Source organism: Eucyclogobius newberryi, unplaced genomic scaffold (genome assembly GCF_026437365.1).
Source record: "Eucyclogobius newberryi isolate DKJ021-1_F unplaced genomic scaffold, fEucNew1.0.hap1 SCAF_2, whole genome shotgun sequence".
Taxonomy (NCBI): Eukaryota; Metazoa; Chordata; class Actinopteri; order Gobiiformes; family Gobiidae; genus Eucyclogobius; species Eucyclogobius newberryi.
In genome coordinates, this window is record NW_027315834.1 from 20597898 (window position 1) to 20613319 (window position 15422).

Sequence of the window (15422 nt, forward strand, 5' to 3'; positions counted from 1 at the left end):
GAACCGTTCAGTTAAACTATGCTAAGTCTGCAACGTTTTCCACATGTTATAGTAAAACTTTTGAGGTTATTCAACTTTAATTTAACTCACAATTTAAACATGCATGTATTGTGGAATAGCCTACTCAGCAGCCTGTGTGTTGTGAAAATGAATTGTGACTTGTTGTGACAAAGTTGTTGAGGCTCCAGAGGACAATTGTCTTAGCTTCTTATTCATGTCTGACAGCGTAATTGTTCTATACATCTATGTAAGGGAACAACAAAGTTCATACAGAAATGGACCAAATATCTATATATAAACATCTTGAATAGAAGCCCACAGCAAAGTCAGCAATATTTTACATTGGCTATACATAAAAAGGTTGGATTCATTTAGTTTATTGTGCAATCAACCTTTCTGACAATAATAACATGTTTTTATTCCACTGTCAAGAGAGACTAGTGAAATTAGGAGAGAACATGGACACATCAGGCTCCATGACTGAGACAGAAGAGGAAACATGCTGAGGCAATAGTGACACGTCCAGTTGATCTAACTGAGGGCACAGTCTTGTTTTTATCATCTCAAATTAATGCAAAACAAACACTTTTTATCACTGCGTTAGAGAAAGTTATTTATGATTTTATTCATTCAAGATTGGATTACTGCAAGGCTTTACTTTACCAAAACTCTGACTTTATTGTTTACAGCGTGTCCCATATACTGCTGCACCACTATTGACAGGTAAGATGTTAGCAGATTACCCCAGTTCAAGCTGCCCTCCATTGGCTGCCGGTCAAGCAATATATTGATTTTAAAATCCTGCTTTTAACATTCAGTGCAAGTGCATGACAGGTTTACATTATCTTCTACGTTTTATTTAGTTTGGTGGAATAGTAGTCTATCTGTGGTAACTATTTGTCATCGTTTAACACAAGCCCAGTGTCAGTTTGTGGGGGAAACATCTGTAATGTTGCCAACAATAAACCTCAAACTATTGAGTTTTTAGTTTTACAACTAATAAAAACTTATTTTCACAAAAACACAGCTTGAAATGAGCTTTAAAAATAGCCATTTTTGGGCAATTGCCCAATTTTGATAATCAGCACTCAATCATTATATTTGCAATGAGTAAAGTGTGGTCAAGTGTTACTTCAACATGGAGTGATTGACTTTTTTTTGGCACGAGATGTCGTGAAAAATGTGATAGTATACTGACCTCTAGTGGTGATGAGACGAACAGCTGATTGTACTTCGTTACTATGGCTACATCTAGCCTAGTTTAAACCTCTTGTAGCCATACACTTCTTTAATATGCTATAATCATACACAAAGAGATCTCAAGAGATCTAACTGCAGTCTCTCCAGTCACTATGACAGTCTCACACATTTTAACCATATTCTAATCACATTTGTTGTTTGATAATAAGTCGTTTAGTCAATCTTTGTTAATATACTTATTCAAACGTAAATACAACATAATTGAAATTCTGTAAAGAGCTAGGTTCACCCAGATAATACTCCCACACCTCTACAACAAACAATTTCCTTTGTACAATTACAACATGTGTAGCAGCTCTGTCTCCTTCACGGTTGTCATGGAGATGTCATTGACAAGCAAGATAATGTACTTCTCCCTTTTTATTGTAGGTATTTTCTTTATTTTTCAAACACATATTCTTTTGAAAAACAGTATTATATACCAGTCATAAAGAAACAACAAATGTGTTCAGCTTTTCCTTGCATGTTCAGTGCTTTCAACCTCTCCTGTCCTTCCTCTCGCTAACTCTCTAGAGCACTCAAGCTTTGGTTGCTACTGCGGAGAGATGGATTAACCATTTCTTGGAGCTGCCCACCATCATCACCAGCGCTCGCATGTCACTCAGCCTTTGATTTCACACTTAGTTCGAGAAGAAAACAGGCTGGAGAGGAGTTTCTATCAACCCCACGTACACTGAGTCAATGCCCTGCCACCAAGAGCAGATGTCTACAAGAGAGGACTGACTGCCTAATGTAAGTACTGTTTCTACAATTCACATTTCTGTTGTTTACAAGAGCACTATGTGTTAGTAATAAGTATTATGTAATCTTTTTTGGATGTGTTTTCTGTGAAGGACGAGGCTCTTTTGTGATATAGGATGGAACAAATTACAAAACATAGATGTAACAGTCGTGAGCTCATAGATGATGAGGAGCAAGGTGAAGTGGACTTATTCAAGCTGCATAATGGTTTGCAAACTGCAGGGATTGGAAATAGGCTGCGACAGGGAATAAAGCTACAGACGTGCCATTCTCTACACCATAATGGACACTTTTGTTTGACTCAGTTTAATAAGTAATGAACAATGAGTTTAAGGCAGTGGAATTAATAGCTTTACTCACATCATACAAACTATGTGACATAACAGCAGCTTATCTTCTTTATTATTGAGGGTCTGTGAATTTGATGAGCCACAAAATGCTAAAATCTGAACTTAAATCAAGCTTTAGGCCGATGCAGATGAACTGCAGGTGGTGTTTCAGCTGCACAATCATACCCAACAATGATGTCAATTGTGACGAAAGCAGCAGAATGAATGAAAAGAAAAACACTTTCTTTTTCAGCTTCAAGGGATTTAAGAAGTAGATTGGCCAAAAACATTTTTTGTTTTCTCTCAGCACGTCTTTCCTGTTTATGAAACGGTTTCTCTTTATTTGAAACTAGGAGTAAAAACAAACACCATTGTCTTCTATTGTTAGTCATCTATTGATTTGAACATCACATTTGACCTCTATGTCACTCAAACAACAGCAGTCCAACGTCAATCATCTAATAATTACAAATTATTTTTGACAAAATGTTATGTTTGATAAATTTGCTTGAGTTTTTGTTGACGTGTTTGCATCGGAAAGGATTGAACATAAGAGTACATTTATCAAAAACATGGCGAAATTTTGCAGTCAAAATTAACACTGTATCAATTGCCCATCTAAGAAATACCAGCATGGCTTTGCTTCATTCCAAGAATGTGTTAGAATGCAAAATAAAAGGATAAAAATCATTTAGAACAAGCCTTTGATCAGGATTTAGTTTAGTTACTGCCTTGTAGTTTCTAATTTGTGCCGTTTTTGTCTTGTATATGACTCATGCCAAAAAAAGTGTCTGAGACATTGATGACTGCCACATTAGCTGGTCCATTTGAGTGAACCAAGGACAAACAATATAAAAGGCAACAGAAAGCTGCAGTCGCTGATGAAACTACAAAGATACGGCAAATGAAAAGAACAAATGAAGCAGGACGCAAAACACTAATAAAAAGTAAAAGACTATTTGAGACCCCCAAATGTCACACAGCTTTCTCCAAATTACTTCCGTTTAGATCGAAGCCAGAGTTAGAATTAATGTAATCATAAACTGAGGCATATTTTCTTCTTGGGGAGTTGTATTTTATAGTAGATAAAAACATTTTATCAAATGAGAAAAGGACTAGTGCAGCTGAGCATAATAACCCTACAAGTTGGACCCTTCTTTTTGGACAATCCACACACGTTTGGATCGAGCATGCAAGTTCACATGTACGTGACGTTTTCTACTTATTTAATGTGAATTTTCACAACTTATTTGGAGAAGACCATCACACTTTGGGCTTTAGGGAGTACGAAGAAAGTTGTTGGAGCGCTGAAGATAAAGACAAAGGTAATATTTTAACACCACAACGACCCAAAGCAAATCAAAGCAAAAATATTATGGCTTCAGAATCAAAAATCAGAAAAAGATTTATTGCCATTGTCAGTGAATATAAATTCAAACTAGAACTTACTTTGGTGAAGAACAAACGTTTGGAATGGTCAGACCGGAATCCATAAGGTAAGGTGTCACATCACTTAAATATTGCAAATAATTGACTCATTCCTAAAAACAGGGGGCTTAGTCTTTTCTTGCAATTTCCATAAATCAATGTGTTTATTAATATGTTATTTTGCAAAAGTGAACTCTTTTTTATTTTTTGAAAGAGCAACACAAAGCGCCACAATTGTGAAAAGCAAGGAATATGATTTCCAGATGAAAATTAATAAATAAAAACTGAAAAGTGTAGCATGCAAAAGTATTCAGGCTCCTGAGTCAATACTTTGTGGAACGCCTTTCTCTGCTGCGGAGCACAAAGCCAAACTTCTTCATCTCACAAATGTCTAAATCCTGTTTTCTTCGATGCAACAGAAAGTGTTTGCAGCCTGTATTGTTTGCTAGAGCCTCAATCTGGCTTTGGGGGTCCTAAAAATAAATACGGTACATTTATATAATCATACAAATAAAGGGTAATGAGTTGCTAATAATATTATATCTAAAATGCACCAGAATACAGAAAATTGTATTATTTCTGTTCAAAACGTAGGATTGTGATTTATGTATTTACAAAATTAAAAAATGATTACTTCAGAAACAGTCACCGTAAGGTTGAATTACAGATATATATATAGAGCATTTCTGGTTAGGGCCCCCAAATGGTTAGCAGCAACCCCGATCCCTCCACCTGAGCTGCGGATCTCTGCTGCTCCTCCAGAGTTACCGTGGCCTCTTGGCTGCACCTGTGGTCAGAGCTCTCCTTGTTGTTGTTTAAGATTTGGTGGACAGTCATGTGTTTGTAGGTTAGTTGTGCCATACTCTTTCTCTTTTCATATGATGAAGTGACTCTTCTTTAAACTTCTCCACAACTTTATCCCCGACCTGTCTGGACTGATCCTTGGACTTTATGATGCTGTTTGCTGGCCTTCACAGAACAGTTGCATTTATACTGAGATTAGATTACATTTGTATTTATTATCATTAATATAATAATATTTTTTTTAATTAATCTGGTTATCATGTAAAATGTTCTTTCCAATTCACAAATATGTGCCTTGCTCTTTCATAAAAAAAAATGCCAATACTATTTATTATTGATCTATTTAGTTTGTGGTCATGACACGTCAACATGTGGAATGATTGCAGGGGCACAAATACTTTTGCAAGCCATTGTATTCTACATAAAATCCAACATAGACATGAACTGATGGGTTTGTTTTGCAAACTTTTATCCCTCCAGATCTCCAGAGTGATGGACGGAGCAGCTGCTATTGCTGACGCCCCTCTGGACACAGCAAACCCTCTGCTCAGAGCGGTGTTTCTGCGCCGCCTGCGTCTCACTCGGCTGCTTTTAGATGGAGGGGCCTATGTGAACGAGAGCGACAGCAGGGGCTATACGCCCCTCATGATGGCCTGCAAAACGCCACACTCCGATGGCCAAAGCGCCAGCAGAGTCAAACTGGTGCAGTTCTTGCTGGAGAGAGGAGCAGACCCCAGCATCCAGGACAAGACAGGCCGCTCTGCCCTCATGCACGCCTGCAGGGAACAGGCCGGGTCTGAAGTGGTGTCCCTGCTCCTGTCCAGTGGAGCAGACATCAGTCTAGAGGACCAAACAGGAACCTCTGCACTGGTATATGCTGTCACTGCTGGAGACTGGAAGGTGGTCAGGCTGTTGCTAGACACCTGCAAGGCCAGTGGAAAAGAAGTCATCATTATAACAGCAGATAAATTGCCATGTGGTAAACTACAAGCCAAACAGTACCTGAGTATGCCACCAATCAGTCCCACAGACAAACCATCATCAGCTGCTCCTGTGTCTCCCTCTGAAGTGCAGCTCTTCACCTCTCCCCAGATTAGCCCCAACACCTCTGTATCAACACAGCCAATCTTCTCCTTCAAAGAGACCACAGACAGTGGGGTAAGCGGCGTCAACTCCCACCCTTGCTCTCCGTCACGACTTCGAGCTGTTAGTCAAACTGCCATCAATGAACTACAACAGCCACTGCTCCGGCTGAACTCTGAGCCATGGTTAAAAATCCCTGCCTCTATCCTAAACCAACAGCTCCATGCGAACCCAGAACGAGCTCCACATATAAATCACAATCAAATACAAATAAAACAATATGCCAGTGAAGACAAAAATGCAGCAACTGAAAGTTTGAAGATGTTTGAAGACAGCCTATCAGGGGAGAGAAAAGCAGGTATTAAACATTTAGGTCACAAGATATCCCTTCCTGGTCTCCTCTCGCCTCACTCAGCCTCGAACCCTAACTTGCATTCTGAAAACTTAGGAGATTCAATGACCACGTCTGCTTCCTTTCCCAACAGAAGAACACAGGGCAGTGCATTTAACAATACGTCTTCTTCAAATCTATATACCATTATTCAAAAGCGTAGATTAGGAGCAGACATCTACAGCTCTGATCCACAGATAGCCATGAATACTAAGAACATTCCTGAGGAGCCAGAGGAAAGTGCTAATCAGACAGTAGAAGGGAACAAGCTTGTGCCAATACGCTGCTCCAGCACATTGTGCTCAAATTTGAACCGAAGAGTGCTGTCCCGGTATGAGCGCAGAGGATCAGGGACGTTTCTCCAGGATCAACCCTCACAATGCAGCAGGCCCAATATTCTGCCACCACTGATCAGCACCTGCTCAAAAACATCTGTGCTCGGAGTCTATAGCCTCAGCTCTGGCAGTGGACAGAAAGAGTGTCAACAGAGGACTTTGATCCCCTCAGCTCCTCCTGGGGCCCCAAAGGAGTTGACGAGGCGCATGCTGCTAAGGCGACACTCAATGCAAACTGAATACAAAACCACTGTTTAGCGTACGGAAATCAGATGATAAATGGGAATCCATGAGTCTAACTCACTTACGTAGATTAGATCAGGATCAGGCATATTAGTGTAAGGGTTCACAATTTCCCCCCCAAATTGCTTTCTGAAACTCACTAAAACCCATTGTCAAACAGTGCTTTGGTATAAATCCTATTGTAATTTATGGCAATAAACATTTCTTTCCATGGTATTAATAATAATAATGATAAAACCATTAAGTAAGAAATTATCTTTTGTCCCCACAATTGTTTAAACATTTGTTTTTTTCGTTAAGGAACAAAATACTTCAATGAATGCATCAGTTTATGAGCAAATAAAATCACTGTGAGCGCTTTGTTAAAATGTGATACTGTCTGTCAGTGACACTGTTGTCTTTTACTACTGCTGATTTCATCATTTATTTTAGCATCAGTAGATGGAATTTGTAAAACCTGCTTTGCACACTTCATCTGTCAATCAAACCCCCACATCTCTCGATCTAAAGATGTAATGTGAGACAAACATTCTGATCAGATAATCAAGTTACAAACTGGAGTTTTAAAGCAGAACAAAAGTGTAAGATGTTGTATACATTTATTTTAAGAAATAGGCAAAACTGTACAAGGCAAATGTATTTAACATGCATAGTCTTATTTGATCAGTTTATAAAAATGCATAATTTTTCAAAATATTAACATGTAATAAAAACTGTGAATCAATTCATACAAGTCTAAAATGTTCTTTTAAAAATCCTGTACAAAAAAAAACATACCACACAGTAGACACACCATTATTCTAAGAGTAGGCCTTATAATACATACAGTGGAAAATCCATAACAGTGATTGGTTCTTTGCTTAAAAAGTAAAATGGCATTTTACAAACTCAAACAGTTCATACAGACTGCAGGCAGCTCCATCGTCAACAAACTGCTCTACCTGCCGATGTCACTGCCATTTAGACATTGTTCACCCGGGACAGGCGTGTTGCTTATGCCTCAGCCACTGTGGTCATAGTCGCTCACCATCTTCTTGATGTGGTTCAGTTTAGCTTTCAGGTATTTGCACTTTTGCTTCTTAGTCCGATAATCGGCTGACTGTAAAGAAATAATAAAAGTTTAAACCCTTCTGCTCTTTTTAAAATGTATGATTCAATTATTTAATAGAACCATTCAATACCTTTTTCAAATTCCTTATCCTCTTGTACTCATCCAAAGCATCCTTTAGAGAAAACATTCATTTAAATCAACCACTGAATATGAAGGAATTTGACATAAAAAACAGGAATAGACACAAAAATGTTAAAATCAGTAATAGTGTGTTTATAATGTGTCCAAGAACAAGGTTAAGGTGAAGTATATAATATAGACCTTTGAAATCCACTAATTAAATCCACTGAATATAGAGTTCTTACCAGGTACTGTGGGCTGCCCTCCTCCAGCTCATCCAGCGCTCGGTCCACCTCAGACAGGTTCTTGTTGATAGTGTCCAGCTCAGCCTGCAGATCCTTGTACTCCACATGATCCCCGTCAAACTCTCGCTTGTAGTTAGTTCGCTCTTGATCATTTTGAATTGGAGGAAATTCACTAAATCAGAAGAGAAATAACAGTTACACAACAGCAGCTGTTTAGTAGCAGTATTTGTTAAATTGTAAAAAAGGTACAAACCTGCTAAAGTCTTCGTCATCAAGCTCGTCTCCTGAGGAGGCATAATCGGTGTCGTATCCATCAATGCGACGGGGTCGCCCTGCTCTTTTCCTTTTAGGACGTCCAACCGAGCTTTCAGTCTCTGAGTAAAGAGGAATGGCTTCTACCACTGCAGGTCTGTAAGGAAAAATACAGCTTTGACTGACTAATTTGTAATTGCAAACCAATATAATAGTGATATGAATTGTCTTATTGAAGCAGTTTAATAGTTTTACAATAATAATCTTTTCAATAAACACAACCTTCCAGTGAGACACTTGAAATACAGTTGTGCAAGTGATTTAGCTAATCCTCTTTCAGCAAAGAGTTCAGACTTTAAGATGACTACATTTGACTTATTTTATTAAGTCATTTTTATGACTTAATAAATAATTAAGTCATAAAAAAATAAATAATTTTTAAGTTTTTAATAAGAAAAAATAGACCTGAATCAAAGATCATAATCACTCATAATGAAAGGGGAAAATATGATTTATTTTTTTCCCCTCCAATCGTAAATGAACAGGGACTACATGATAGAGACAAGGCATTTGTAATCAAACTAGTAACATAGCAAGTGTTATGAACTATAGATGTTATGAATCTAAATTGAATAAGATGTTCTTTTCCCCCTTGATGTCATTAAGAATCGTTGAAATTTTATTTGAAATCAAACTGAATAAACACAAAAAAGGACAAAACAGAATAAATAGCCTTGGTTTAGGTTTGGAACAGAGCAGGCTCTGAAGTAAATGTTTAAATGTACTGCTAAAAAGCCTTTGGCTAGTCTCATTGTTCCCATGTGTGTGTAATGGCACATATGCAGTGACTGAGCACACTCACTGTGGAGTGTAGTTGTAAGGAGGCTTGTCATAGTTGGAGCTTTCATCATCGAGGTGACTCCTGGAGCTCCGCAGCTTCTCGGGATAGTCAGAAATAGGAAGATCTGTCGGGCCAGCTGAAACATTGTTGACCTGCAAAATAAAATGAATTGGATTTATTTTACATTAGTATCACTGTTTTAAGAGCTTCAGGTCCTTTCCCTTGTCTGGTATGGAGAGCCTGCATGGACTTGTTAAGAGCAGCTGACGCACCCTCAGCACAGACTTGAAAACAGTCCACACTAACAACAGTAGGTTCCATGCCTCAGCAATTTGAGCTTTGTTCCCACAACGCTGACCAAAACAACACACAGTATCATGTTGCATTCAGATGTTGAGTGGGATTAACTGGCAATAAAGTGGACCACCAGCCCAACCAGTTTTATATCCCAACAGAAGAGTTTTAAAACTATGCCAGCTTCTAAATAATATGAACACAAATTGCAAAAGCTCTTGAAACATTAGAGTGGTTAAGAAGCTGGTTTGAACATTTCTTGAACCATCAATTGCGGACATCACCAAATCGACATTTAATCTAAAATAGAGGATTATGAATTGGTTTCAGTGGAAATATAACAACAAACTATGTAGATGCCACACCTAGAATGCATTTTACTCTGCACTTCCCCCCGCTCGCTGATAAACAGGTGACTGCCACCAAACCGGTTGTGTGACTTCTCAGAACACAAACTCACCCATGCTTCCACGTCCTGAGCGGGCGCTAAATGATCTACAATCTTCACTTTTTTCCACAAAACGTTGCTCTTTCCAAAGTGCTGAATCTTTTGGCGGGTTTTCAGGGCAAAAACAAGGATGATGATCAAAGCTATTGCTATAAGGAAGCCAAAAACAATGGCAATGGCCTGAAAAGATTGGGGGGGGAAATGACCCACATTAGAACCACTGCTCCATTAACAAATAAATAACATTAAACATACAATCCATTGATTACATTACCTCCTGTGGTTCCACAACACAGTAGTGGTAGAGGTACTGGTTCACAAACACTCCTTGGGTCTGCGGCTGTTGATACTGAGCACATAGTCCTGCAATTTGGCTTCCGTATGCCGAGTTATAGGACTGGGACATAGGGTTCACTGCTACTAGATAAACTATGGTTGCCACGAGCATTAGTAGGGCAATGAAGGCACTGATGATGACTATAGCCAGGTAGAAACGCCTGCTCTCGGACAGACTCTGGTGGGACACAATGATGATGAAGATGACCAGGCAGTAGATAAAGACAATTGCTGCCATGGCGATGATAAACCCTTTGCCACTCCTTGGATCGTTGTAGTTTCCTCCAATATTCCCATAGCCGTAGCTGCCCCCAGCGCCATACATTCCTCCTCCACCAAAGCTGCCGTACGAGTTTCCATAAGAGCCTCCATACGAGTTTCCATACGATCCTGCCCCATAACCTCCGCCATAACCTCCGCCAAAACCACCCATGGCTCCCTGGCTGTCGTACGCAAGTGTGGAGGCAACACAAGCAAAAGTGCCCACACACAAGACAATACAAATGATAGCCATGATTTTAATGATTCCTGGAGGAGACGTCCAGTTGTAAAAATGCTGAAACTCATCATCTGGGTAGTAAGAGTAGGCTTGCTGAGGCTGGACAGTGCTGAAAGAGGGGGGAAACACAAGGTAGGTGAATTGCTATTAAACTATACTGGCTGAATTCAGTAGGTTTAAAAGAACAACAACTTACTATCCATTATCTGACTCATAGGGAGGTGGACTTCCATTTGGCCTGGAGGACATGTTGGCAAGATGACAGTTTGACGATCTGTGTGGAAGATGTGCACAGCAAAAAATATCACAAGGTGAAAAATGTGTTGACATAGTGCAAATTTTAAACAGAAAGCAATATTATAATGAATAATTATAAGCTTCAGAGGCAACAAAGAGCTGAAAAGACACAAACTAAACAAATCAGCCACTTAGTACAAAATTAAAACACAAAGTTAGAGACATACCAGTTGGTTTAGTTGGTTTTAATCTCCAAATTGACAACCTGTTTTTTCGCGAGCGCCGGGGAGCTCCTTCCTTAAATGTCTTGGGTGAAACTGTGCCGCTCATAAACAATACGGACACACCTTGATGAGCTCCTGTCAGCCAGGGAAGCTCCGCCCCTCGCACAGGTGTCAGGTTGCGAAGTAAAACCGGAAGTGTCCTTTTTCGATAAGCGGAACTTATATTAGATAATTATAAGCTTTCCTCGAGTTTTATATTATTCATTCAATTATAATTTTAGCACAAGAAACTATATTCATAAAATGATGTAGTGAAAAACTTCCCTCATTGTATAATTGTAAAATGTAATATTGCAGTTACTTAGCATTACTATTGTATTATTGTTCATATTTTCAACATTATGGAATGTTGTAATTTTGTTTGCAAGACCGTAAGGGATTCCCATACTTTAAATTATTTTATGAAGTGATTAGTTTCTGCTTGCTGTATTTAACATAGCAGTTTCCTCATATTAGGCCAACAGATCGCGCATTTCATTTTATAGAGGACAAATAAATAATTCAAAGACAAATCAGACTTGACTCGGTTAAAAACAGTTTACAGCAGAAAAAAGGACAGAAAAACAACATCAACATCAAGAGCAGACACTTGAACGTAAACGTAATACCTCCAAAAACAACAGTAATTATTTCAGTGCTAAGCTATGTATTTAGAAAACAAAAAGCACCAAAAACCCTTAAAATGTGAAATAATGGACACGTCAAAAGTACTATGAAAAGCTTTGGTCCAGATTTTAGAACATCGGCTCCCAAATTGTTCTCAAATCTAAGGGGAATAAGTCTAATCTAAACACACAGGACTGAAATGAAATGGTAGAGAAATAGAAGAAACATAATCATAATCATAACAGCAAATAATACTACAGTGCAGGATTTTGGTGACGTTTCACACAAATTAAAGCACTCTTCACAGCAGTTTGAAACTCAGCTTATCAAAAAATCAGTCAAGGCACGTTATAAATAGGAAAGGACACATGTAAAATATTTGGTATATGACGTAAGGGTTAGGGTTGTAAGCGATAATGCTCTTGTGCAAACAGTCAGTGTCAAACGTAGCATAGTCATTGTTTTTTTTTACATAATTAAGAGCACTTAGACCATATTCAGTACAAACCGTATCAAAATGTACAAGCACGGAACAAACCGTAGTGTATAACAGAGTTTACAACAGGATTAAAGTGTCATTTTCAGGTTTACTGTGTTGGAACCACAGCGTCTAGTTTTAACTGTAGCCGTCGTTCCACTCCATGACTTTGTCGTACTCATGGATCTTCTGTTTGATATGGGCCAGTTTGTTCTTCAGATACTCACAGCGCTCCTTCTTTTCTGTGAAGGTTGGGTCCTGTAAAATGTATAGAAATGTTCACTGTAACACTGTAATTACAACAATGGTCACTGAAATAATAAAATAAATAGGCTCACGTTTTTCTTTCTCTGATAATCTTGAAGGATCCTGTTTATTCGATCCACTTCCTGGAAAGAAAGAAAAACTTGAAACTTTAGGCTTTCCACGCCTTAACTCCTCAGTTAGCGTGGTTCAGAGTAAGCATACATCCTGCCATCTGAACAATATGTATGTTCTGAACATGACCTGGATGTAAAGCCTTATATGACAAGAGAAAAGACCATTTACACTGGGAGAAGCTGGAAAAAGGAAGCACCAAAGAACATAGTGATCACATACTACAAACACTTCCTCACTGCTATTGATTAACAGTTTCAAACCTATGACCAAGAAAAACACAGAACTATTCAAAAAAAAGTTTTTTTACACCAATTCCCAGAAGAAGGTGTTAGACGTTGAGAGGATGTACCATCTGGTTGGTGGGGTGTTGTGGCAGAGTGTGCATCATTGCATCCATCTCATCAAACTTCTTGACAGTGGTCTGAACATCTAAGTGCAGTTCTTTGTACTCAGCATACTGGTCATTGAAGACGGCTCGGTACTGGTCCCGCTCTTCGTCCGATCGAATTGTTGGATACTTACTGTAGTTTGTGAAACACAAAGTTATTACATTATTAATATTATTATGAACAGGTCAGCAAAGGTCAAACTTGTAACACATATTTTCTCTGGTAATTATGTTAAATTATGTATGTATCAAAAAAGCACTTACGCAATGTAATCGGGAACAATAACAGGCTTTGGGATGTGTCCAGATGGAATGGCTCCCTGTAAAAACTTTTGGGCTGCTTTAGGACTGGTTTGTATGGGAACAACTGAGGAACCTTGGACCTGCTCAGGAAGTTTGCGGATAGTAGTTGTGTCAGGAGCAAGCTGCTGAAACAAAGCAAGATGGCATTGTGCATCTCCTATTAAGGACAAACATATTTCTCTCCATTGGTGAATGTTTTAGATGTGGAGGGATGGAGGAACGCTTAAGCTTACCAGTGTCTGTGATCCCCGCACAGGTGCAGTGTGCATCTGTGTGATGAGCAGATGATCAGTCATATTAGTTTCAAATATTTCATAAATTGAAGAAACTGAATTAACTTAAGCATAATGTCTAACAAACCAATACAAGCACGCAAACAGACTAAAACCAGAACAAGAGTTCTCAGCTGTACATCATGCAAATCATGTGGCAGAAGGACTAAGCTCACAATTAGATTATGTTACAGACGTGTCACAGAACATGTTTCTGTCAACAATAAAAAAAGGTGAAAATAACCCACCTCCTGCCCATAGCGCTCTCGATACCGGCGAGCCGCTTCATGTCTCCAGAGCTTAAGACACACTAAGGCTCCAATCAGATACACCACCATAGTGACAAAAAGGAAAATGATGGCTGCCGTCTGTCCAGCCTCCGTCCGACAGAAAACGCTATTAATGCCATTGTTGAAGACTGGATAGGAGCAGAGCCCACCTCGTGTTGTGTCATAGACGTAAACAATACCTGTCAGAACAAAGTACAATATACAAATGCAAAATGTTCTTTATATAATATATATCAAAACAATGCTAGTGTTAAATCTGGAAAGTGTACCTGCAGACAGGTAGAGCACAGCCAAAGCCAAGTTTATAATGAACTCTGTCAGAGGCCACCAGTTTGAGTCCAGGAGGATCGTGCGGTAGTACATACTCATCCCCAGCACTAGAATGATTACAGTGACCAGCCAGGCCAGTCCTGCCACCACCAAAATGAAGGGCGTCTTAGGACCACTGTAGTAAGAACCACCTGAACCTGTTCCATATGCACCATACCCTCCATATGCCCCTCCTGGGGACGAGTATCCAAACATATTAAACCATTCATTGTCTTTGTGGATGTAGGCACAGACACATGCAAACACCGCCGCCCCAAGCAGGAGCTCCACACAGCCCAGAATCCTCAGCAGACCGGCCCAAGACTTCATGTAGTCGTAGCGCTGATGGTACTGCTCTACCCGCTCGCTGTATGTTAAGGCAGTGTGGTAAGCGCGTCCTGAGACTGACTCATGAGTGTCCTGTCCTTCCAAAAGCTCCTTGCGGGAGTTGTAACTGCCTCCTGAGCCTCCATATGGATCACGATAGGACCCTGGGACAGGAGAGGGCGGGGGAGAGCAGGGCCTCCCCTCAGTGCTACTGTTGTTGTTGTTGTATGAGGAGCCCGGCATGGAACAAGGCTCTTCACTGCTGCGATTACTTGCTCTAAAGAAGTTTTTCCAAGAGTCAGGAATAAAGCGGTGCACTGGTTTTATGTCTATAGCAGGGTCGACGTCTGTGTCAGCGTTGTCGTCGCTGCCACTGGGGTCAAACTCAGGGCCCACGGGGGGCTGGTCTGGTAAAGGGGGTGGTGAGAGAGGATCTGCACTTCGAGCCAGACTCCTGGAGGTGTGTTCTCTCATCGGCTGAGCATCTCGGGGTAATGAGTCTTGGGGAACCTGATCATAGTAGGGCACTTGATGGGCTCGCTCACTGCGGCCGGTATTTCCTCCTCCATGGGACATGGGGAAACTGGTGGGCCCTAAGAAGCAAGTCATAGATAAAATACTGGTTACATTAATATCCTGGAACACTTAGAAATATAACTAGAACACAATTAAACCATCAAGGAAGTAAAGTGACGAGACAATGCTTTATTAAACATGAATCAACCCTTCACCAGTGTTTATAATTGCACTCTAAAGAAAAGCCCTCCACCACAGCATGAGCAGTGTCATGCATCAAGCAGAGGATGTATTTTTGTGCTTCAAGCCAATACGGAATCTTAAGGCTACA

At 39.7% G+C, this 15422-nt stretch overlaps 2 protein-coding genes across 2 annotated transcripts; one reads left to right on the plus strand and one right to left on the minus strand.

Annotated features, from left to right (window-relative positions):
* Window positions 1-1694: 1694 nt before the first annotated feature.
* Window positions 1695-6720, plus strand: ankrd34ba (ankyrin repeat domain 34Ba). The gene is made up of 2 exons (XM_072454276.1): window positions 1695-2001; window positions 5053-6720. Exon 2 carries the CDS (start codon window positions 5055-5057, stop codon window positions 6627-6629), a length of 1575 nt encoding a protein of 524 aa, XP_072310377.1. The 5' UTR covers window positions 1695-2001; window positions 5053-5054; the 3' UTR covers window positions 6630-6720.
* Window positions 6721-7400: 680 nt separating this feature from the next.
* marveld2a (MARVEL domain containing 2a) lies at window positions 7401-15403 on the minus strand. The gene is made up of 16 exons (XM_072455199.1): window positions 14209-15403; window positions 13898-14118; window positions 13611-13646; window positions 13339-13502; window positions 13036-13207; window positions 12644-12694; window positions 12447-12563; window positions 11285-11361; window positions 10897-10974; window positions 10140-10809; window positions 9878-10045; window positions 9145-9275; window positions 8284-8439; window positions 8031-8202; window positions 7796-7837; window positions 7401-7713 (listed from the first exon to the last, which is right to left on the minus strand). The coding sequence occupies exons 1-16, from the start codon at window positions 15182-15184 to the stop codon at window positions 7615-7617; spliced, it is 3330 nt and encodes a 1109-aa protein (XP_072311300.1). The 5' UTR covers window positions 15185-15403; the 3' UTR covers window positions 7401-7614.
* Between the last annotated feature and the right edge of the window lie 19 nt (window positions 15404-15422).

Coding starts and splice junctions, on each gene's coding strand:
- marveld2a (XM_072455199.1), bottom strand. CDS start 15,184: ATGACTTGCTTCTTAGGGCCCACCAGTTTCCCCATGTCCCATGGAGGA. Junction 10,975..11,284: donor GCTGACAGGAGCTCATCAAG/GTGTGTCCGTAT, acceptor TCTTCCACACAG/ATCGTCAAACTGTCATCTTG. Junction 8,440..9,144: donor CCTTACAACTACACTCCACA/GTGAGTGTGCTC, acceptor TTTTCCTTACAG/ACCTGCAGTGGTAGAAGCCA.
- ankrd34ba (XM_072454276.1), top strand. CDS start 5,055: ATGGACGGAGCAGCTGCTATTGCTGACGCCCCTCTGGACACAGCAAAC.